The sequence below is a fragment of the Pithys albifrons genome, chromosome 17, assembly GCF_047495875.1.
Source record: "Pithys albifrons albifrons isolate INPA30051 chromosome 17, PitAlb_v1, whole genome shotgun sequence".
Taxonomy (NCBI): domain Eukaryota; kingdom Metazoa; phylum Chordata; class Aves; order Passeriformes; family Thamnophilidae; genus Pithys; species Pithys albifrons.
In genome coordinates this window covers 382,271-404,281 of record NC_092474.1, presented here as the reverse complement: position 1 = coordinate 404,281, position 22,011 = coordinate 382,271, and the positions used below count along the sequence as shown (strand labels likewise).

At 43.5% G+C, this 22,011-nt stretch overlaps 1 protein-coding gene across 1 annotated transcript in view; it reads right to left on the bottom strand.

Annotated features, from left to right (window-relative positions):
• Nucleotides 1-838: 838 nt before the first annotated feature.
• MAPK1 (mitogen-activated protein kinase 1) overlaps nt 839-22,011 on the bottom strand; it is a 39,979-nt gene continuing 18,806 nt past the window's right edge. The window contains exons 2-9 of the mRNA XM_071572416.1: nt 21,344-21,526; nt 18,319-18,508; nt 12,020-12,136; nt 10,906-11,020; nt 10,241-10,372; nt 7,844-7,953; nt 7,040-7,167; nt 839-4,822 (exon numbers count right to left, since the gene is read on the bottom strand). Coding sequence (XP_071428517.1) covers nt 7,051-7,167; nt 7,844-7,953; nt 10,241-10,372; nt 10,906-11,020; nt 12,020-12,136; nt 18,319-18,508; nt 21,344-21,526 — 964 coding nt within the window. The 3' untranslated portion in view covers nt 839-4,822; nt 7,040-7,050. The remainder of the gene's footprint in view (nt 4,823-7,039; nt 7,168-7,843; nt 7,954-10,240; nt 10,373-10,905; nt 11,021-12,019; nt 12,137-18,318; nt 18,509-21,343; nt 21,527-22,011) is intronic.

The window sequence follows — 22,011 nt, the reverse complement described above, 5'->3', positions numbered from 1 at the left end:
GAACAGCCACAGCCCACAGAAAGTAAGAACAGAAACCCATCCATGGCACAAATTAAATTCTGTAACATTCTGGGGATAAAATTCCGTCCTCTGCAGTGAAAGCCAAAGAGGGGACACAAAGAGATGCATTTTGACAAGCCAATTCTCAGAGGTGTTACAGAGCTGTCAGCTACAGTTAAGCTCTCTTTAGTTGCAGGTCACATTTTCTGTGTTTTCATATTAATTAGAGAAGTTTCTCGCTGCCATTATCCAGCTACACCTTTCAAGAGTTCAGTTCTTTGGCACAGTCTGATTTTAGGCTAAAAAAAATTCAAACAGATTAATTGAAAGCCCATGACAGTGATGTAAGACACATGCACTGCTCCAGAAATCCCACATTTCAAACCTTGGTCTGAGAGGAATATTTTTGTACAGAAATGAAAACATTTGGTTTCTAAGGGTTGCGCAAGCAGCAATTTTCAAGGTCTCATGGGAACGGTGCAATATCCATATAAAGAGTGTCAAAAAAGCCTGTGAATCATCAGATACACTGGAACTCATTTGCATCACTGTGTTCAACAGGTCAAAGTACTGTCATTCCACACTTTCTTGCACCAAAGATAAGACATTCCTGCCTGTCTATAAAGAATGTTCACCTGTGGTTTTTTTGGCTGGCTTTCCTAATTTAATTACAAGCTGGCAGAGTCACACACTGAGTACTTACAAGTCCTGCCTGCTGCTCCCCGTGCAGGGATGGGCAGTTTTGGAAAAGCCAACGGGATCCACACCAGCCTATGGACCAGCAGCTCAGGGCAAAGCAGAGTCCCAGTCGTTCTAGACATGCACAGAACTATGCTGGTTTGGTAATACAGGGACACAATTTAATGATTTTCTTTGCATTTGTTTTTACAAGATTCAGATGCCAAAAACAAAACAGAACATTAAGTTACCTGATTTAAAAAAGAAAATCACAAACGTTTACAACATCAAAAGAATAAGACGAAATATAAACCTTTGCTACTTACAATTGATCTATACAGATTAACCAAATCACAAATCTCTCACAATATAAATGTTTAATTGTTACAATGAATAAGAACATACAGAAAATGATTTATTTTTTTATAAAATCTTCCTTTGCTTTTTTATTTTAAACTTACCATTAACTAAATTAGCTATGCAGGACTTGTGGGGTACATGACTAAGAAGGCACCAACAGTACAAAGCAAAGACAAAGCAGTTTGAGTATTTTAAGAGTGCTCTACACTGATACAACACGAGAAAAGGCAACAATAGTAAGTAAACCAGCTGCAACCTTTAGAAGTTTGTTCTAGATTTACATGTAGTCCAACTTTTACACTTCCGCCGATGTGTCACTTGCTTTGATCACAGCACATGCTACAAGAACCACTGTAAGCTTCACTTTACTAATGTGCACTTTTCACTAATTTAGTGTCTTGATTTCAATTGTTAACTAAACCATTTTGAACCACAAATGTTATTTAAAACTTAGTAAAAGGATTGTTTGGACTTTTTTGTTTAAACCACTGCATTTACAAAAATATTTCCCCTAAAATCTGGGATTGCTTGAAGACATTGCTGTACAAATATAAAAGTACTATGCAAGGGACCAAATTCATAAGTACTGGTGTGTATGTATAGACCTATATTTATACCATATCACTGTGCTGTAACAACACAATAAATTTATCAATAACCAAGGACTATATAAACTACACTAACATAAGCAAATATATATTAATAAAGTTTAAATCTATAGTACAGTTGCTCAGCAAACAACTTGGACATGGTATAAATATATTGTAGCATATTCCAGTGGGCAGCAACAACAGGTTTTAGTTTCCCTCATTCTGCAAGGAAGGCCCTGCTGCTCCCGGGGTCACGGGGCCGAGGGAGGGGCTGGCAACAGGCAGGACAGCAGAGGCAGACACTTATTGGCCAGAGCATCCATGAGAATTTTGTGTTTGCATATTTTTCTTCAGCTGTAAGGTTGGAATGTTTTTGACAGTGAACTGTTTACATTCCTTATTCCCAAAGCATCTTTACCATGAAACATGCATGCTACTTGGGTTAAGAGTTGCTGTTCTCTGCTCTAAAATATAAAAACTGCATAAAGAAAAAACCCAATGCAAAATGATGAAATAACTGACCTAACACAGTGTTGTTAGAGGCACCTTCTTTTAAACTATTTTCAGAATCTGACAAAAAAAAAATCACGCTTCGGCATGTGACACATCAACAAATTCAACCCAACAGTGTTTATTCAGTAAAAGATTGATGAAGGTGGTTATGGATCCTGATAGATGCCAACTGGGTTCAGCAAGAGTAGCTAAGGAAGAAAGCCCAAAAGCACCAGACATTAATTAGGTAAAGCAAACCCTCAGCTTCCCACTCGGAGACAGGATGCAAGGGGAAGTCCACACCTCTCCAAACATCCAAAATGAAAGAAAGGGTAAAAAAAAGAGAAAGAGAAGGGAGAAGTAAGTAAGCTGCCAAAGTTCTTCCTTAATAAATTAAAACTGAGGTGTTACAAACTGATTTCAGTAACAGTCATCTTTCCAACCGTGCCAAAAATGATTCCTGTTGTAATGATGATCATACAAGTAGCAGAGATTCTAGAAATATTTCAACTTTTCAAAACTGAGTGAGAAAAGCATTTTGGTAAAGATGTGTAGAAAGGTCAAGAGAAATTTCTACACTGGTATCAACAGTCAAGTGCATATTTCTTGTCCACAAGTGTTTTAGCATCAGTTCCACACCAGGGTCCAATGGCCACTGTGCAGTGTCCTGACAATGCTCCAAATCTGTTCCCCGCAACAGAGATTTTGTACCACAGGAACTTCCTAATAGAAAATGCCCTTTAGTGATGAACCCTTGCTTATTAAAAATTAGTTTTGGCAGAATAAAACTAGAGTAAAAAGAAAATTTTGAAATGGAATCTTGTAAGCACCCTTATCTACACTGAAGTCTAAGTTAATGGCTTTCTAGATTTCTCTGAAGAGCAGACTAAATGGTATGAGGAAGCCTGGAGTTATTAACCAGCCAGCATCCTTATAGACTACAGTAGCAACTGAACCTGATTTCCATTCAAAGACATTACCCAAGAGGAAACCAAAAACTAATTCTTAATGTTAATGTGAAGATATAAGATTTAAATTTATTTCCAGGAATTACAAGTGCATTTTGTTCATATTAGCAAGCAGTCTTTATACAATCCATTCTTCACTGCTGCCAAAATAAAATGAGAAAAAGACAGCAGAGATATGAAAAGCTAAAAATAGAACTATTTTTCCTAAGTTATTTGTTGAATAGCATTTCAGTTGAACACAACTCAGAGGTAACAATAGATTATTCTGTTTCTCAATCATAGGCATGTGGCACTTAGACAATCATCTTTGCACAGAAAGCTTTAACAGTCATGCGAGGGCACAGTAATTATTTTAAACAAGGCAAATTTCTCACCACAGAGAGCAGTGGGGAAAGAAAAGGAGGCACTGCACTGGAACATAACACCTAGTAAACTCCACATTATACAATTTCAGTAACAAATACTTGAAAAGATCATTAAAAGGTATACAATTTTAAACGTTATTTAGTGCTAGCTTTGTTTGGTTGTCCTAACTCAGCATTATCAGAAAAGTTTGATAGTACTTGACAGCAGAACAGTACTTCATGTCACGAGCTCATGGAGGCTTGATTACAAATCACCATAGTGTAGGTTGCAAGAAATGAACTTGAGATGCTGACATGCTGTAGGAGCAAAAGTAAAACCAAACTTTCTCATTTAAAGATGCAGTGTTCCTCTCTGCAAGAATTCGGTATGTCAGTGGTCAGATTCAAATGTAAAATCTATCAGTCCTCATTTGAAGCATTTCATTGGTAATGCAGGATGTAGACTGAGTTTATTAACATCACATTTTGGTTTCTTGCTCACCACCAGATCGGGCTGCCCTCCCCAGAGAGCAGCACTGGCCACGGGCCCATCGTGCCACTGTGGGCCTTCTACCCTTGCCCCTCGGGGCAGCCACAGAGGCTGCTCACACAAACACCACTGCATGGGATGAACTTGGGGAGCACTATGCCTCCAACATGACTAAACTGCAAATCACCTCTTTTAGAAAAAGCAGGGAGAAAAAGGTACAAATTTTGTCAGTACGTGGGGAAATGTTTCTTAGATGCATTCGGTTAAGTTGGGTTCCTATTGGCTCTCACACTGTATAGAACCCCTGCATGTACAGCACAGGACACCCAAACAAGTGCATAAGCAAGAACATGAACATGACTTATGCTGCAATCCACAGCACAAGGGTACACACTCTGCTGGATGCCAACCAACCATTTCTACTTAAAAAGGACGTGCAAAAAACTCTGGGATGTCACTGACTTAAAGTGCCCTGAATAGTAGCTTTTCTGAAAAGAAATGCCAGCGACTTCAGTAAAGTCAGAAAAACACAGTTCATGGTGTAAACGTCCTGGAGGTTAATGAATTATCTTCTTGGATACTGATCCAGGAGTGAAAGGAACCACTGCATCTTTCAAAGCAGAAAGCAAGCAGTTAAACCACGGGCAGCAGTAGGTGCACGTACAGCACAGTACTGCAACAGGGCAACAATGGGCATTACACATGGGAGTGTCAATTACAATTCTTCAGCCTTAAAAGATTCATTGAAAGCATGAAAAGCCGAAACTACCAGGAACCCTCCTGAATGGCTCAAAGGAGTTAGTGGATAAGCTGAGAGAGGCCACAAGACATGACCAACGATAAAGAACTGGGAAGAGGAACAGCAACGTTTGAGCATGCCCAGTCCTTGAAGTCCTTGTCCTACAAAAGAGAGCAGAGACATATTTCAGTGAAGAAACTTTAACATCGCCTTTTAAAACAAGCACTTTCCTATTTCTGTGCTCTGTGCACAGTGGGTGTGCCATGAGTCAGACAGCAGGACCAATATCAGTTAAAACATAATTCAGAGACAGTAGATATCAAGGCATTCCATTTTAAACTAAAATTTTAAATCTCAGAAGTTTAGGAAGATTAAACGTAACTAATCAGTGAAGGACATAATTTGCTTGTCTGAACTGAAAATCTGTTATTTGCACATTGCTTCTCAGTGCCAAAAACTATAGCCCAGAGGGACATTTAGAACCTGGAGAAACAGCCCTGCGAGAAGAGCTGGCAAAGCCTGGAGGGAGTGTGGGGGAGCAGGAATGCCCAGGAGACTCACTGTTCATTTTAGGCCAGCTCCTGGCACTGCCCCTCAACAGGATGTCAACCAGTGACGTGTAAACTGTTGTGCTGTGGCATAGCTGGCAATCCTAACCACAAACTACTCGGACAAATTGCCAGTATATCCTTATCAAGCTAAGTACAATATTGCAATTTTAGTTCTGTGTTGGCCAAATCAACCCTTCACAGTGGCATTTGAAGGTAACATTTTCAGTAAACCAGAAACTTCCACTCACACCGGATCACTGATATCTTTATCCCTAATCCCTTTATCCCTTAATCCCTAATACAACCTAGGTAAGTATGGTCTGTGCAGAGGCAAGCAGCAGAGATCACACACTGTGATCCACCAGAGTGGCAGTTCCTCGCTGTCCCTCCCCTGACACTGCAGCCTGTCAGCAGCAGGTTTCACCTTTCCTTCCCCGGGGTGTCCATGCACAGCTTGTGCTCCCGTACAGAACCAGCTTTAGGAACCATGGGCAGGAAATGAACTCCAGCCATGGCCCTGTGTCCCAGCTCTGCTCCTACTGGCAGTGCCACACTGTGAGGAGCCAGCTGCGTGGCCCTCAGATTTCCCTACGGTGTCATCACTGCAATAGTTTCAATGTCAGCTTGCAAGCTTAAATGAACAACATGCTGTATTTGTAAATACTGAAATTATTTCATTTGTGAGCTTTTATCCATCTGAATATTCAAGCCAGCAGCAACAGCAGTTACCCTGTTTAAGTAAAAACTGTATTTTCAAAAGTTTCCTTCACTTTCTTTCTTTCTTTCTTTCCTATGAATTCATCATTAAATAAAATCCTGGGGTATGTGCAATGTAGAAACTGAAGTTTTTAGTGCAGGAGAATCACTGCTTAAAGCAAAGCCACGAGGCTCCTGCACACGGCCAGGAGTGCTGGGGATTTCTGGCAGTGAGGAAGTTCCCTGGCTCAGAACTTCACCTTCCTGCTGGAACTGCCCAGACAAACCAGTGATTGTGGAACGCTGCTGGAGGGAGCACAGAGAGCAAACACCAGGCAACCCAGAGCAGCCCCCTGTCTTTGGTTTGGTTTTCCTTTCCAGTCATAAAACGTTGGTACTTTAACCATTACTATCACAGAAGTTTCACAAGTATTACACAGATTACTCAAGTCAGTATTTGACCAATTTTGTATGAAACTCCTGAGACCTGCGAGCCTTGTGCACAGGAAGAGCAGTGAAATTCATTGATTTAAAAAAAAAAAGGCAGTCAGTGAATATTAGTAAGTCACATTTTAAATTAAAATTTTACATCTTCAAAATATTAGGAAGATTAATCGTAACTAATTTATGAATATTTAGATGCCTATTCTTACTCACACTATTTCAGAGTTACTTAAAACTGAAGATAATTCATTCTGAAGCTTTGTGTTTGATTTTTTTCCTTTAAAGTAGTTTAATTGATCTCTCCTTTGTGCATCACATCTAGGAGGAGGGTTTGTTTTAAAAGCATTTGGAGCCATATGACAAAGTAATCTGTAATATATGAAGAACACTGTCCCTTAAAATGTTCTTGAGTAGAATTTGCATTTCAAAGCATTGCCATTGCTTTCATTGCAAGCAGCACTATTGAAATGTAATTCTTACTCCTTAAAGTAACCTACAAACTGCGTAAACTTCTGGGACAACTGCCTGGATCCCCTGCAGGCACTTCAGTGCTGTGGGCAAAGAGCACCAGAACAGGACTGAGGTCAGGTCCTGGGCACTGGAAAAGGCAATCCCACATTTCACCAACGGCAACAAAGTCCCCACTCGCTGCCCTGCCCAAGGAGCTCCCACGGGCTGTGGCGTTACCTGCACACAACTTAAGATCGGTATCCTGGCTGGAATCGAGCAGTTTCCTCAAAAATCAGTTCTTTCAGCTTTTCCTTCGGCAAGTCATCCAACTCCATATCAAACTTGAAGGGTGCTTCAGCTACAGGCTTGGTAATACAAAGAATTATTATTACTTTCGTATTTCTCTTCTGCTGAATTTCATGTAGTCTTTCTACACATAGGAAAAAAATCTGAAAATGCCCTTCACAAACATATCTAACACTGCAAGGCAGAACTCCTTCTATTAGTCCTGTGGTGCTTTATGTATTAGTTTAGCAAATTTTAAATCAAATCACAGTAGGTGGCTACTCAAATCTAAACCACAAGTTGAAATATTTGTTACAGGCTCCTAACACGGTGTCTACCTGAAGGAAAATTACCTTGAACATTTGTATTTCTTGCAATAAGCATATTTGTCCCTTAAGGGAAAACTAGCTTATTTCCTCCTCCCTTCTTTGCCAAAAGTAACCAGAAATCTTCTCAGAATTGGACACTAAACTACAGCAAGTTCTGATTCATGTTTTTTAAAGCACAATCCACTGGCAAACTCAGTCATTCTCCTCCTTTACCTCAGACATAACACAAGGCCACGTGAGCCGAGAATCTCCAGTTTCTGGAGAGGACACCTTAGTGTCTAATGTTGTACTAAAGCAAAAAAACCCCAAAGCTGATGGAATTCCTCCTTCAACTGCACTAGAGCAGTAGAAATACCACTCTTAAACTAAAGTAGAAAATAACCTGCTGTATCACTTATCAATGTTTACATTTTAACGGTGTCTTTACCTCATCACTTGGATCATAATACTGCTCCAGATATGGATGGGCTAACGCTTGCTCCACTTCAATCCGCTTATGAGGATTAAAGGTCAACATTTTATCCAACAAATCAAGTGCTAAGAGGGAAAAAAGTGAGCAAGAGTTTAATACACGCTCCACAGAAGTGTTCCAGACACTGATCTGCACAGAGAACACACACACAGCCCCCCGAGTCCTGTGCCAGTGCCACTGTTCATCCGCAGTTCCCTGGCTGGAGCAGCAGTGACAGCAGCAGCACAGGGTGACCCGTAACCTGCGCAGGGCACCTCTGCCTGCCCAGCCATCCCCATTCCTGGGCTGCAGCTGCCTGTGGCAGGACCTGCTCCGAGGGGAGGTCACCCTTCCACAGCCCTTCAGCCTCAGAATGGATGTCAAAGGGAGAAATGCAGAGCCCTGTTGGAACAACCTGGTTTTAACTATGGCAGAAATTAAATAGATGAGACTTTTCCTTCTCTCAAAAAAATGCTTGGGATTTTTGTGCCAAAATCCAAACCAAACTAGAGCTTTTCTGAAATAAATAATTTAGAATATGTTCTCATCATTAAAAGAAAACTTGGCTGTTTATGGATGGAAACATCATCCAGAGTCTTCTGGAGTTCTGGATCATCACAGTGAACTACTCCAGCACAATCAGCAGCCCAGAAGATTCTCTCCAGAGAAGATGCAAATAGATTTACATTCATGAGATTCAGGCAAAATCTGTTGAAGACAATTTGTAAAGAATCCATAGAGGACTTGAAGGTCCAGTAAGACAGAGAGGTCTGATGAAACTCTGAACAAAAGTCAGTACTGCTGCAGTTGTTCAGCTACTGTGACTGTAACACATTTCCCTTTTCCAAGGAAAGAAAACAGCATGACTATAGGAGCATGAGGGCCAGAGGTATCTGCAGTACCCTAAATTCCATCCCATTTCTCCTCAGCACATCACTCATGACCCCGAGCAGAGGTTCCCTGCTGCAGCACAGCAGCTGTGCCCCAGGACACAGAGCTTGATTCCCCACTGCATCCAGCGGCAGCTCCCAGAGCTCCCAGTGCAGCACAGGCCACACGTGGAGCGTCCCCAGCGCTGGCAGCTCGCCCTGTGCCACGGCACACCCTGCACAGCTCTGCTCTGAGGGACTGAGGAGCAGCTCTGGGAGGGGCTGCCCTGTCGGAGCTGCTGCCCTGTCAGAGCTGCTGCCCCGTCGGAGCTGCTGCCCTGTCGGAGCTGCTGCCCCATCAGAGCTGCTGCCCCATCAGAGCTGCTGCCCCGTCGGAGCTGCTGCCCCGTCGGAGCTGCTGCCCCGTCGGAGCTGCTGCCCCGTCGGAGCTGCTGCCCCGTCGGAGCTGCTGCCCTGTCGGAGCTGCTGCCCCGTCGGAGCTGCTGCCCTGTCAGAGCTGCTGCCCTGTCAGAGCTGCTCCAAGCACGGCCATGAGGAGGTGCTGCACAAGGCAGCAAACGGCACATTCCCTCTCAGCTCAGGCACCAGCATTTGCCATCTGAGCTGTCAAAGCCCACGGTAACAATTCTCACATTGATGAGCACTGTTATAAAAGCAGAATAAATCACTGCTCTTTCTCTCAATGACAAGGATAATCAGCTTGGCACAGTTCCATCTGCAGAAATCAGCTCTTACGTGGTACTTCAGTACCTGATCATACCCACTGAGAGTGAAGTTATCATATCAGTCAAAAGAGAAGTCACTTATGGATGTGTCAGAGGAGGCAAAAGAGCGCGGTAGTGGGAACACGAGCACCCTTAAACTGCACGAGGTAGAGTATAAAAGGCAAATTAATTGCTATCTAGCAAAACAAGATCAAATTTACCCTTCACTAAAGCCTTGTTAAGAAAGGCAACAATTTCTACATTCCTTGCTTTTATAACTTTTGCTCCACTTATAAGTGAATTTTTTAATGCATTAAATTTTAATCTTTTACAGTGCCCACAGACCCCTCTTTGCCTGACGTGACCCTGTTTGACCCAGAACTGACACGGTCTGCACAAACCCTACCCAGGGCAGAAAGAAGCTGCTGGCTCTGATCTGATGTCAGAAACAAAGCTCAGGACTTTGATGCTGAAGCCAAAGTCCAACTCTGATGTTCAGTACTGGAATATGTTCCTGCTTCCAAAGACAGGGACAGGGCTTGGATTTTATGTCTAAGTTAAAGATCAAACTGCAACGTGTAACCTCAGGGCTGCTAAAAATTTAAATTGAAAAAGATAAGCCAGTTTCACTAGTTTGTGATTTTATATTAGATTTATAGTGCTGTTTTAAAGGGCCTGCGTGCTCCATTTCCAGTATAGAGGAGGAGAAATTCTTGGGGTGGTTTTAAAAACTCCCCTCCTGCCATTACTTTGATACAACGTAATAGAGCATAAAATACCTTTGGGGTCAGCGTTTGGAAACAGCCTGTTCCATGGTACCTTATTTTTGTGTGGTAGGGAAAGCAAGTAGTTTCTGGCCTTTAAATTTATTATACAATTCAAATCTTCTTGGGAAGGGGATCCAAGTATACCTAAAAAAGATGAATACAAACAATAGTGCATTCTGTGAAAACACATTAATACAGTTGTATCATATCTGCTAAAGCTCAGTATTAAAACTGCTGGGAAGAAGAATTCAGACTAAATGTTTTGAGACCACAGAACAGAAGTATTTTAGAAACCTTTACTAAAACATTTTTAAATAAACAAATGCATTTCAGTTTTCTAATGATCAGTAACCTGTTAAAAAGATCCAAGCAAGTGGTTTATGTACAGAAATTTTTAAAAATCTGATCTGGACCTAATAATATATAAGCTTTTTAAATCTCTCTTTTTAGAAAATTTTATTTTAAAACCATCTCTGCTGATGTAGTAAATAAATTGGTAAGTGTTCTCTAGTTGCCCCCAAGCCAATGATGAGCTGCAGAAATCCTGCAGCAGTGGCTGATACCCCTCCCAACCCACACCTCACACACCGACCCACAGGAGAGAGACCAGCCCGGCCGGGAGAAAAGATGGAGAGAGACGGATGGAGGTGGAAACGCTGCTTGTCCATGAGGCTTACCAAGGATATGGTTAAGTTGGTCAAGGTAGTGTTTTCCTGGAAAGATAGGTCTGTTGGAGAGCATCTCTGCCAGAATGCAGCCCACTGACCAGATGTCAATAGACTTGGTGTAACCCTGCAGGGGAAGCAGAAACACATTTCTGTCAAATTTCTGCAGAATTGCAGCAACGTGGTACGTTAGTAAATTGTGAAAGTGCACACAAACAATCTTATTCTTTTTATATGTCATTATTATTCATGTGGTTTGTTTTTTTCTGTACAGAATGAAATAATTAAGAATCATATATCAAAGCACTACTTTGAAGGGGTAGCAAGAACTGAAGTGTCCAAGACATGCCTTTCCAAAAGGACTCTCTAAGTGAAGCTAATTCTGTTACCAACTTCAAATTTTTGAGACTCTCTAATTTTACAGTAATTTTACACTAACAAATTTTGGAGACCAGGCATGCTTAACTCCACAGCTCCTGAGAGTATTCCAGACACGTGTGGAGCCCTGGAGAGGGCAGATTTGCTAAAAGCACCTCAGACACACTATTGCCTCAGCAATCCAAACCCACCCAAAGCTGTAAATCCTGCGGGAACAAGAAAGTCTTCCCAGAGTATCCAGCACAGCCCCAGGTGTCACCCATCACCCACAGGGACTTAAAATGGCCACTGAACACCACCACAGTAAATCCCAGCATATAAAAACCAAAGGAATGATTTAATGGAGACTGTGGGAATGCAGCTAAGACTGACACATAACAAAGATCACGTGCCTTCATTCAGAATCAGGATCACCCTCATCTTACATTCTAAACCCCAGCTAAGGTGCCAAGATAAGGCTAAGGCAGCATGGCATGCTCCTCCCCACCCCTGCTGCCCTGCCCAGCAGCACTGCCAAGGAACTGGAGATGTGGGAAGTCCTGCACGTGATTATCAGTTGTAGTATCCAGTAACTGATTCTGGAATCACAAACTTACTGCAAGCCAGAAGCTGTCCTGCAAATCCATTACCACTGTTCCTGAAGACTGTGCCTGCATTCTGATCCCAAAGACACGGGGTGGGAAGCACAGCTGGTGCTCACGGGCACTGCCCAGCACAGGAGCACCCAGCAGCCCCCCGGGGCGCTCACCTTGGAATTCAGCATGATCTCAGGAGCCCTGTACCAGCGCGTGGCCACGTACTCTGTCAGGAACCCTGTGTGGTCATGGTCAGGGTCTGCAACACGAGCCAGCCCAAAGTCACAGATCTGGGTTAAAGAAATAGACAAGAAAAAAGGCACGTTAGAAATACATCCTCCAGTGTTAAAACATCTGTAATTCATCATTCCCCAACCAACGATGTAGCAACTACAAATACACTGATGGCAATCCATGTTGTTAGAAAAAATCAGTGCACAAAGGTTAAGAAGAATGTTTTGGACCAATTGCAAAGAGTATCCAATCACCATTCAGGGGCCAGGAAGAACAAACATCTTGGGGAAAAAGAGCTGTTCCTGGTGCACAATTTATGTTCCACTATGGGCTTATTGATCAGCACCTCTGCCAGACAGCTGGCAAGATACACTGCTCCAAGCTCTTGGAAATCCACCAGAAAACAAAAAGAGAGCAATTAAGACTTCCAGAAAACAAAACTAGCAGCCAACACATTTGTAACAAAGTTCAACACTCATTCTTACAAAAGGTGCCATCATAACAGCATCTTTGCACAGGAAACAACCTCACCAATGAGGAGACAGAATGGAGAGATTACACGTTGTTGAAGGAAGCATGAGCTTAATGGACAAAAAAAATCCCCCCAAACTAAACAAAAGCAAGAAAATATTTCTCAATACTGTATCAGGTAAAAAGTTTCATCTAACCATGAAAAGAAAAATGAACTCTGATTTAGATTAGTGAGTTCAGCAAAAAGGAAAAGGCGTTTTCAGCAACTCTGGTAAGGAGGCCCCATGGCCTTCAGAGCTGTGTCATGTCCCCTCTGTCCAGAGAGAAATTAAGAAAACTGAAGATGTGGAGACAGACAATGCTCTAGAGCAGAGCAGCCGTTCCTTTCCTACCTGCCCAAAGGTCAATGGCAAGGCTGGTGAGTGGCACACGAGACTTGTTCCTACAGTTCTGCTATCCCCAAACACACACCAGCTTGTGGTCTCCACACAAAGCATATTTGCATGAAGGAACATGTTCTCTCTGGAAAACCAGGCACCACATGCAGGAGTGGCAAACAGGTGGGAGGTTCCTCTGCTGTGTATGTTTTATAATATTTACTCTGTTACAGTTAATTGGGAGACTGATTATATTCAAAATGTGAAGTTATGTCATGCTGTAGTCAATACTTCAGAAATGGATAGTCCCATCACAGCCACAGAAACCTCACTGTGCATCCTGGCAGCTACTCCTTCATTTTCCTGGAGGGACAACCTGCCTGTGAGACAACTGATAGATCAGTGAGGGAACAAGTGGCTCAGCTGACTGAAAGCTCCACAGGAAAGGTAAGAGTCAGCAGCTGCCTGTCAAACACAGGCTCTGAAGAAAAGGCAGCGCCGAATGTCACAAGCCAGGCTGCACGACGTGGCTTTAGCTACATACCAAAAACCAAACCCAACCCCTGAATGCTTCGACAACAGACCCCAAAAGAACCCTTTTGAACATGTCAAGGTTTTCCCAGGCTACAGGACCAGAGCAGCTGCCTCGAGTGCAATTAGCAGCTTACATAAAGAGACTCAGTACAAATAATCAGAAGAGTCTCCTCTAAAGACAGAAGCAAAGAAACTACAGAGGAGAGCTTAGAGCTTTCAGAAAATAATTATGCAGGCAGGCAAAACTGTTGTAATCTCTCCCTCCAAATCTCAGAAAAAAGCTGGATAAGACTACAGGCAAGGAGACTTGTGCAGAATTCTAGTATTACACATAAGTAAAGTGCTGGGGTTTGTTACTATTAAAACAAAAGAAGAAAGGCATTCTTGGGTCCACAGTGAGGAGCAAGAACTGAATTACAGAAGGTGTCTGTGAATCTCTCAAGTTGAAAAATGCACCTGGGATGGAAAGGAAGAACAATGGCAAAGAGACCTCATTAAAATGACAGAAAGCCCTTGCTGAATGGAGCAGAAACAGGTTAAGCAGAAAAGAAGAAACACCATTAGTGAGAAAGGCTGCAAGACTGAAGATGCAAGGAGGAGGGTTTTGGCTGCAGAGCTGACAGAACTGCTATAGTAGGGCAGCTGGAGATGCAGAGCTGTGCCTGCAGTGCCAGGGCAGGGGCAGGGGCAGCTGGAGATGCAGAGCTGTGCCTGCAGTGCCAGGGCAGGGACAGGGACAGGGGCAGCTGGAGATGCAGAGCTGTGCCTGCAGTGCCAGGGCAGGGACAGGGGCAGCTGGAGATGCAGAGCTGTGCCTGCAGTGCCAGGGCAGGGACAGGGACAGGGGCAGCTGGAGATGCAGAGCTGTGCCTGCAGTGCCAGGGCAGGGACAGGGACAGCTGGAGATGCAGAGCTGTGCCTGCAGTGCCAGGGCAGGGACAGGGGCAGCTGGAGATGCAGAGCTGTGCCTGCAGTGCCAGGGCAGGGACAGGGGCAGCTGCAGAGGCCAGAGCTGTGCCTGCAGTGCCAGGGCAGGGGCAGGTGCAGAGGCCAGAGCTGTGCCTGCAGTGCCAGGGCAGGGACAGGGACAGCTGGAGATGCAGAGCTGTGCCTGCAGTGCCAGGGCAGGGGCAGGGGCAGCTGCAGAGGCCAGAGCTCTGCCCTGCTCTGCAGTGCCAAGTGTGAACTCTGAACAAAGCAGCTGCTGGGGGAAATTGTGCAGCCACTGTGCCCATACAAAGAAGAATGGGCAGCTGTCAAAGCATAACAAAAGTTGATTTCTAGGATTATCAATCAGAATTTTTTTAAAAAAGAAAGAATATGAGAGCAACATAATGACAGGTAAATGCTCTTGGCATTTTGACTAAGTCATAGCAGAGAATAAAAAACTGTATAATGAAAGACCCAGGTATGTCAGTCAGCACTGTATGACTTGGAGAGAGAACAGATGCTATTGAGAGAGAAGAAATTACTTCTCTGCTAAATAAATAAATAAATAAATAAATAAATAAATGAATAAATAAATAAATAAAATGTCAGCATCCTATTTATATATTAAGCTTCCACTTTTCAACAACCATGTTCTTGCAATCAGTATCAGGCATGGTTGGGGGTTTTTAAACAGACATGGTTTAAAATTGGATGGAGCTATGAAGCAGATGGGAAGATTTAGGAGGATCATGTACATATGACCATTTACTGAGCAAATGAAGTGACACCCAACAGTACTACCAATATACCAAAATATCTGCACTTGCATTGGTGAGTAGCCTGAGCCTGTATTTGTATAAAAGGAAACAGAGAGGCCTCCATTAGGTTTAGTTGTTACAGATAAGATGGTAGTTGAAACAGTTGCATCTCCAGAGTAATTGGTAAAATCCTGAAACGAACAATAACATGCAGTTTTCCTTAAAAAAACCCTCTCCCATCACCTTCCTTTCAAGCCTGTTGCAATTCTTAGTTGTTTAATACTTGGGAGTTTTCACTCTGCAGACAGAAAAGCACAACTTACAGTGTTGCTGTGATGTGTTTGTGCTTTAACTAAGTCAAAGGCGTAGACTCAGCTGGAGTAACTTGAACACTGAAGACACTGCTACTTACTGGTTGGGAATCTGTTTAAAGTAACTTTGACCTCATTTTCTGAAATATTAATGCCACTTGCCTAGGAAAATTCCATGGCCATGGAGTTTCTATGCAACTTACTTCATTTACTGAACTACAAACCAGCTCAAATTGTTGGATGCAGAGAATCATGAAATCATGTGAAAATACTTCTAAAAATGTTGGATACTATTTAGAGTATATTCCAGCCTGTCAGTGGCATGTCAGTACACATTAATCTCATCCATGGGAAAGGTGCCAGGCTGCAAAAGAGAAGACCAGTATTTTTATTACACAGGACTCTCACTGGAGAGAGACTCCAAGATAACAGTTTTCAAGGAACTCATATCTAATCTTTCACTGTAAATATGTAACAAGAGACAGTACTTAAGTCAAATTATGTACTTTCACCAGCTTTCAGTCACCATGTGAGAAGTCCTCTTTAAGGTCTCAGACACTTAAGTCTGTAGCTTCACCCAAAGAAACAGCAACAGCTTCAGGTTCTGCACTCCTGCCCAGAGCCTTTCAGCTGCTCAGGACAAGCCATGGAGTTCACAGACACACTGGGTCAATAGAGACTCACGTATGTTTTCCTGGAAATGAAATCTATAATCCAGAGGTCAAGATCATGTTTAAGGGAGAAGACAGAAGGAGCTTTTGTTACAACCTGTAGAACTCTGAGCTCCAGAAGAGCAACAGCTCTCTCTCATAACACCATTTGAGAAAGAAGCTCACAGTAATACCACTCGAGATGAACAAACTTTCTATTTTCCTTCTTCCAGAAGTGTGATTTTGTTTCACTGTCACCGTTTTATGTGCAATACCCAACCCTGTATGTGTGCCCTGTCCAGAGCTGACACACAGACTTGCACAACACCCCAAAAGGAACAGGTCAGCACAAGTTCAGTGTTCAGCAGACGAGGCCCAACATGTACAGGTTTTGTCTCCAGTTCTGCTGTTCAGACTTTAGATGTGGTATTTGTACAGCACCAGAGTTCCCTTTAGGTTATGAAAAAGCAAATGCACTGTCATACAGACTCCTGTATCTGCACCAGGGAGCACATATTGCAGGGGCAGACTGCTTGGAAGTCTGATAAATTGTAACAGAACACACTAAGGTGAGCTCACCTTCTTTTTCATGACCAACTTATTTGTGCTAAAACATTGCCTTTTATTATTTTATTGCCTTACCTTACACATAACACAGAGCTACACCCAAACTGTTCTTTGCTGCCTCTGTCACACAGTTGTTGCAGATTTAACTCCCTTTCTTTCACAGAGGGGTTAATACCTCTGCAGGGAACTGATGCAGGAACAGCTGCTGAAATCCCACAGCAGGAGCCAGAGGGGACCAGCCCAGCAGAGCAGCAGGAAGAGCTGACAAGCAGCAGTGGGAATGTAAAGCAAACCAGTCACGTGGCCAGTATTCAGAATGGACCAGCACACACTCAACAAGGACTCCTGGAACTGTGACAAACCTGGACAGCCAGCAGCTGGCTCACACTTTGAGGAATGTACTTTTGCTTTTCTTGAGGTTTGTTTATTGAGAAAGTTAGAGCTACACTAAAAAATAAAGGGTATTCAGGAGCAGCACAGTGTGCAACAATCACAGTTGTACCACATCAGATCAGGTCCTGTGAACTCCATAATCTCACTCAGTCAGTGGCAGCAGCAGGTACACGAGGGACAGTAAGAGGGACCACACTGCAATGCCTCTCTCACCTTCCATGGACTTGCCACCACGAGACTCTAAACCACAGGTAGCATTCAACAGCTGGGCTTTCCTGCAAACTTACCGGGTGTTTTTTCCAGGCTGCAGAATCCACAGTGCTCTGGAATACCAAATTCCAGGCTTAACGATGCTCCAAGTGAACAGCACCTGCTCCTTTCATCACCTCCAGCCTTTTTCACAGGTAAGGACAGTGAACAACTGCTCTCTATTCAGCCTCCCCGTGCCACTAACAATGTTATCAAATTCTATTGTATTCTCTCCTTTCCTCCTCTTCCATCAGAGGAGATCTCGGCTAAACAGCTCCTCCTGGTATGGAGAGCAGTACCTTGAAATCCTGGTCTCCTCATTTTCAGAGATATCATAGGGAGAAATGTGATAACTGATCACACCAAACTGAAGACTCAGAACCAACTGAAAGGTACAGAATGGCAAGTTTTCTGTTTTATTCTCTATTTTCTGTTCTAATTCTTCACACTTGGTTTGCTTTACTGAATGCCACTAAGCATTGAGCTGACATTTTCCAAGAATCACACCAGCTCTAAGCTCATCCTTCTGTAGTATTAACGAGTACAGAGCCTGTCACTGGAAATGCAAATTAGGCACGTTCTCTCTCCAAGTAATTGCTGTGCATTTAATCAGCGCTGAGTATCACTTGCCACTTCAGTTATCCACTAAACATGAACAATGAAACATTAGCAGTGTAAACAGAGAAACCAAAACTTGAAACATACACAGTTCTGAGTTTACTTTTGAGGTAAACATGATCAGTATTTTCATCCAGCTTCCAGAGAGGCTGTTTCCAAGTCAGCCTCCAGATGGAAACAGTGATGCACTCATTACAGCAGCTAACAGAGATTCTTAGTCACTCCAATCTTGATAATTACTTTATCAAACCAAACAGTGCTTTGGCAAACTTCCAAGGATAAAAACCACATTAATCCCCAGTAAAAAACCCACATTCATGATTATAGCAGGTAGTTTATGAAGACCATGGCAGGAGAATTTGTAAGACATCTCGACTCACCTTGAGATCACACGTGGTGTTGAGCAGCAGATTGGAAGGTTTGAGGTCACGATGAAGCACATTGGCTGAATGGATGTATTTTAACCCTCTCAGAATCTGGTAAAGGAAATAACAAATGTGGTCGTTGCTGAGGTGTTGGGTCTTTAAGAGCTTGTAAAGATCTGTCTCCATGAGATCTTGCACAATGTATCTGTGAGGCATTAGATGTAAGGCAGCAAAAGAAACGTGGTGTCATGTTAGATACCAACATACAGCACCCAGTGGAACTTCCAGAACCATTTTTCTATTATTTGCCTGTTTCCTGATAATTATGAAACAAAGTTCTTGCTTTAAAAGTTTGGAATCCAACCAATCCTGTTACATGATGCAGCCCTTTACAGAATTAAGAGGCACCAGCATGTGGTCCTCTCAAATTAATCATCATAAACCTCTATTTCTTTATAGTAGTAGAGAGCTTGATTTTTATTGGAATTTTAATTTCATCTGGTTTCTATCTTGCTTGCCAAGAAACAAAGACTGGTTTTTAGGCTAATGAGTAACAAGCTTCTGAGACATGCTTGCAGTGGCATAAAAACATGAAAGGTAAAAGATCTGACCATTTCTTATCAGTTTTCTCTGCCATCTCCCCACTTCAAGAATTCAGCTGTTCTTCTCTACTGTATATATTTGTGCTATGCACAGCAGTCCATCTCTTATCCAAATTAAATCCCAGTATTTTCAGTCAGATTCTTTTTCTAAGATTGCAATGAACATTAAAAAAGAGAATTTTTCTATCTGCTGTGACAGCAATGAGGTAAGTAAAATTTTCTTCCCCCGTAATTCAGTTTGGCTGCAAAACCCTCAGGTGTAGTTCCATGATCACTTTTCACTGAAATAGGATTTTGTGAAAACCCACCAGTACAGTGATTCCAGCTGGGCATTCCCATCTCCTCTGGCTATTCCCATTGGATCACTCAGTCAGGACACCTTTTTGCAGGCACCATGCACTCGTATCAGTCAAAACGGCCACAGAAACGCAACGTCAGAACCCCACGTGAGGCTGAACTCAAACAACACACAGAGTGTGAAGTGCAAACATCCGACCTGGATTCAATCCAGACTCTGCCCACACTCCTCTGGGGCTTGTAGTGGGCAGGAACCTGCAGAGACCCACAAACCCAGCAGGGACAAGGGCCCACGGGTGGGGGAAGTTCAGCTGGGTGAGGAAAGCAGGCCCTGCATCCAGGCACAGCCCCCCGTGTGACTGACACGCACACACACACACACACACACAGACACTCACACACACACACACACACACACAGAGACACACACACAGAGACACACACACAGAGCAGGCCCTGCATCCAGGCACAGCCCTCTGCGTGACTGACACGCACACACAGACACACACAGACACACACACACACACAGAGCAGGCCCTGCATCCAGGCACAGCCCCCCGTGTGACTGACACGCACACACACACACAGACACACAGACACACACACAGAGCAGGCCCTGCATCCAGGCACAGCCCCCCGTGACACACACACACACAGACACTCACACACACACACACACACACACACACACACACACACACACACACACAGACACACACACAGAGCAGGCCCTGCATCCAGGCACAGCCCCCCGTGACACACACACACACAGACACTCACACACACACACACACACACACACACACACACACACACACACACAGACACACACACAGAGCAGGCCCTGCATCCAGGCACAGCCCCCCATGTGACACACACACACACACACACACACACAGACACACTCACACACAGACACACTCACACAGAGCAGGCCCTGCATCCAGGCACAGCCCCCCGTGTCACACACACACACACACACACAGCAGGCCCTGCATCCAGGCACAGCCCCCCATGTGACACACACACACACACACAGCAGGCCCTGCATCCAGGCACAGCCCCCCATGTGACACACACACACACACAGACACAGACACACACACACACACACAGAGACACACACACACAGAGCAGGCCCTGCATCCAGGCACAGCCCCCCGAGTCACACACACACACACAGACACACACACACAGACACACAGACACACACAGAGACACAGACACACACACACACACAGACACACACACAGAGCAGGCCCTGCATCCAGGCACAGCCCCCCGAGTCACACACACACACACACAGACACACACACACAGACACACAGACACACACAGAGACACAGACACACACAGAGACACAGACACACACAGAGACACAGACACACACACACAGAGCAGGCCCTGCATCCAGGCACAGCCCCCCGTGTCACACACACACACACACACAGACACTCACACACACACAGACACTCACACACACACAGACACTCACACACACACAGACACTCACACACACACAGACACTCACACACACACAGACACACACACAGACATGGAGTCACAGCTACACACACCACAGCCTCCCATACGAGAACAACCAGAGTGACCATCAGCACTGACTGGTGTGCACTGACCAGGCACCTTTGCCTGCCTGTGTGCAGTTCCACACTTCTCACAAATGTATGAGGCACCACAAGGCTGGGCACTGTGTCTTACTTTTCCCGCCAGGATGTATCCATCCTATTCTTTTGGAAAATTTTAGAGAATTATAGCAGAGTCTGGCCATTTTATTTTCTCCTTAAATCAATCAATTCTAAGAGCAGCTCTACTAAGAGCAAATATAGTTTAGGATTAAATGACTGAACTAAATCTTTCCTACAATGTAATGTTCTTTGCCTTGGAAGATAGAAATTAACATTTTTCTCTTTTCCTGGAGAGAACAAAACTAGTGTTCATCTACGTATCAAATTTATTTACCTACTTACCTATAAACTGATCAAATATTATTAATTTCCTTTTCAATTTACAATAATAGAACAGAACTTTCATTAAAATCTAGTAAGAAAGAAGATGAAGAGGAAGAAACAATCAAAACAGAGAAGGAGGCGACCATCACTGGCAACACTTGGAAAGGATACACATCTTTCATTTGTTCAATAGTCGGAGCTCTGATAATGTCATTTATTCCAATAATATTCTCATGCCTGAAGCGCAGGAGGATCTTGATCTCTCTCAGAGTTCTCTGGCAGTATGTCTGATGCTCAAAAGGACTGATTTTCTTTATAGCAACTCGAACTTTGTTGACGTTATCATAAGCAGAACTAAAAGAGAATCAATAACATCAGTTATCAGGAGTATTAAATTCATTCAGTTCAGAAAGCAAGACTGAGTTCAATTGAATGTAGGGGTGATGCATTTGGTTTACATTTATTTTTATCAAATGAAGAGAGGTGACAGCAACACGTGTCTTTTAGTTTGGTGAACAGACAAAAATTTGGGTCTCTACAGCCAGTGGCTTTCCCAACTGACTTGGAGTCTGCTGACTCTTGGGATCCTGGACAAAGGAAGAAGTATTTGTTTTCTTTATCAGCCCGTGGAACAAACAAGTCTGAGGCTTTTTCTATATGCATTTGTAATCCTCAAAAGTTCGAGAGAAACCCGTTGCATTAACCCCTTCAGGTGTGGCACAGAAAAGCCCTCAGAAACCACCTTTCCAGCAGCAAATTCCACATCCTGTGTCTGACTCCTGCGAGGATCACCAGCTGTCACAGCCTTTACTCCACTCGTCTACTGTCAGCACAGGCAC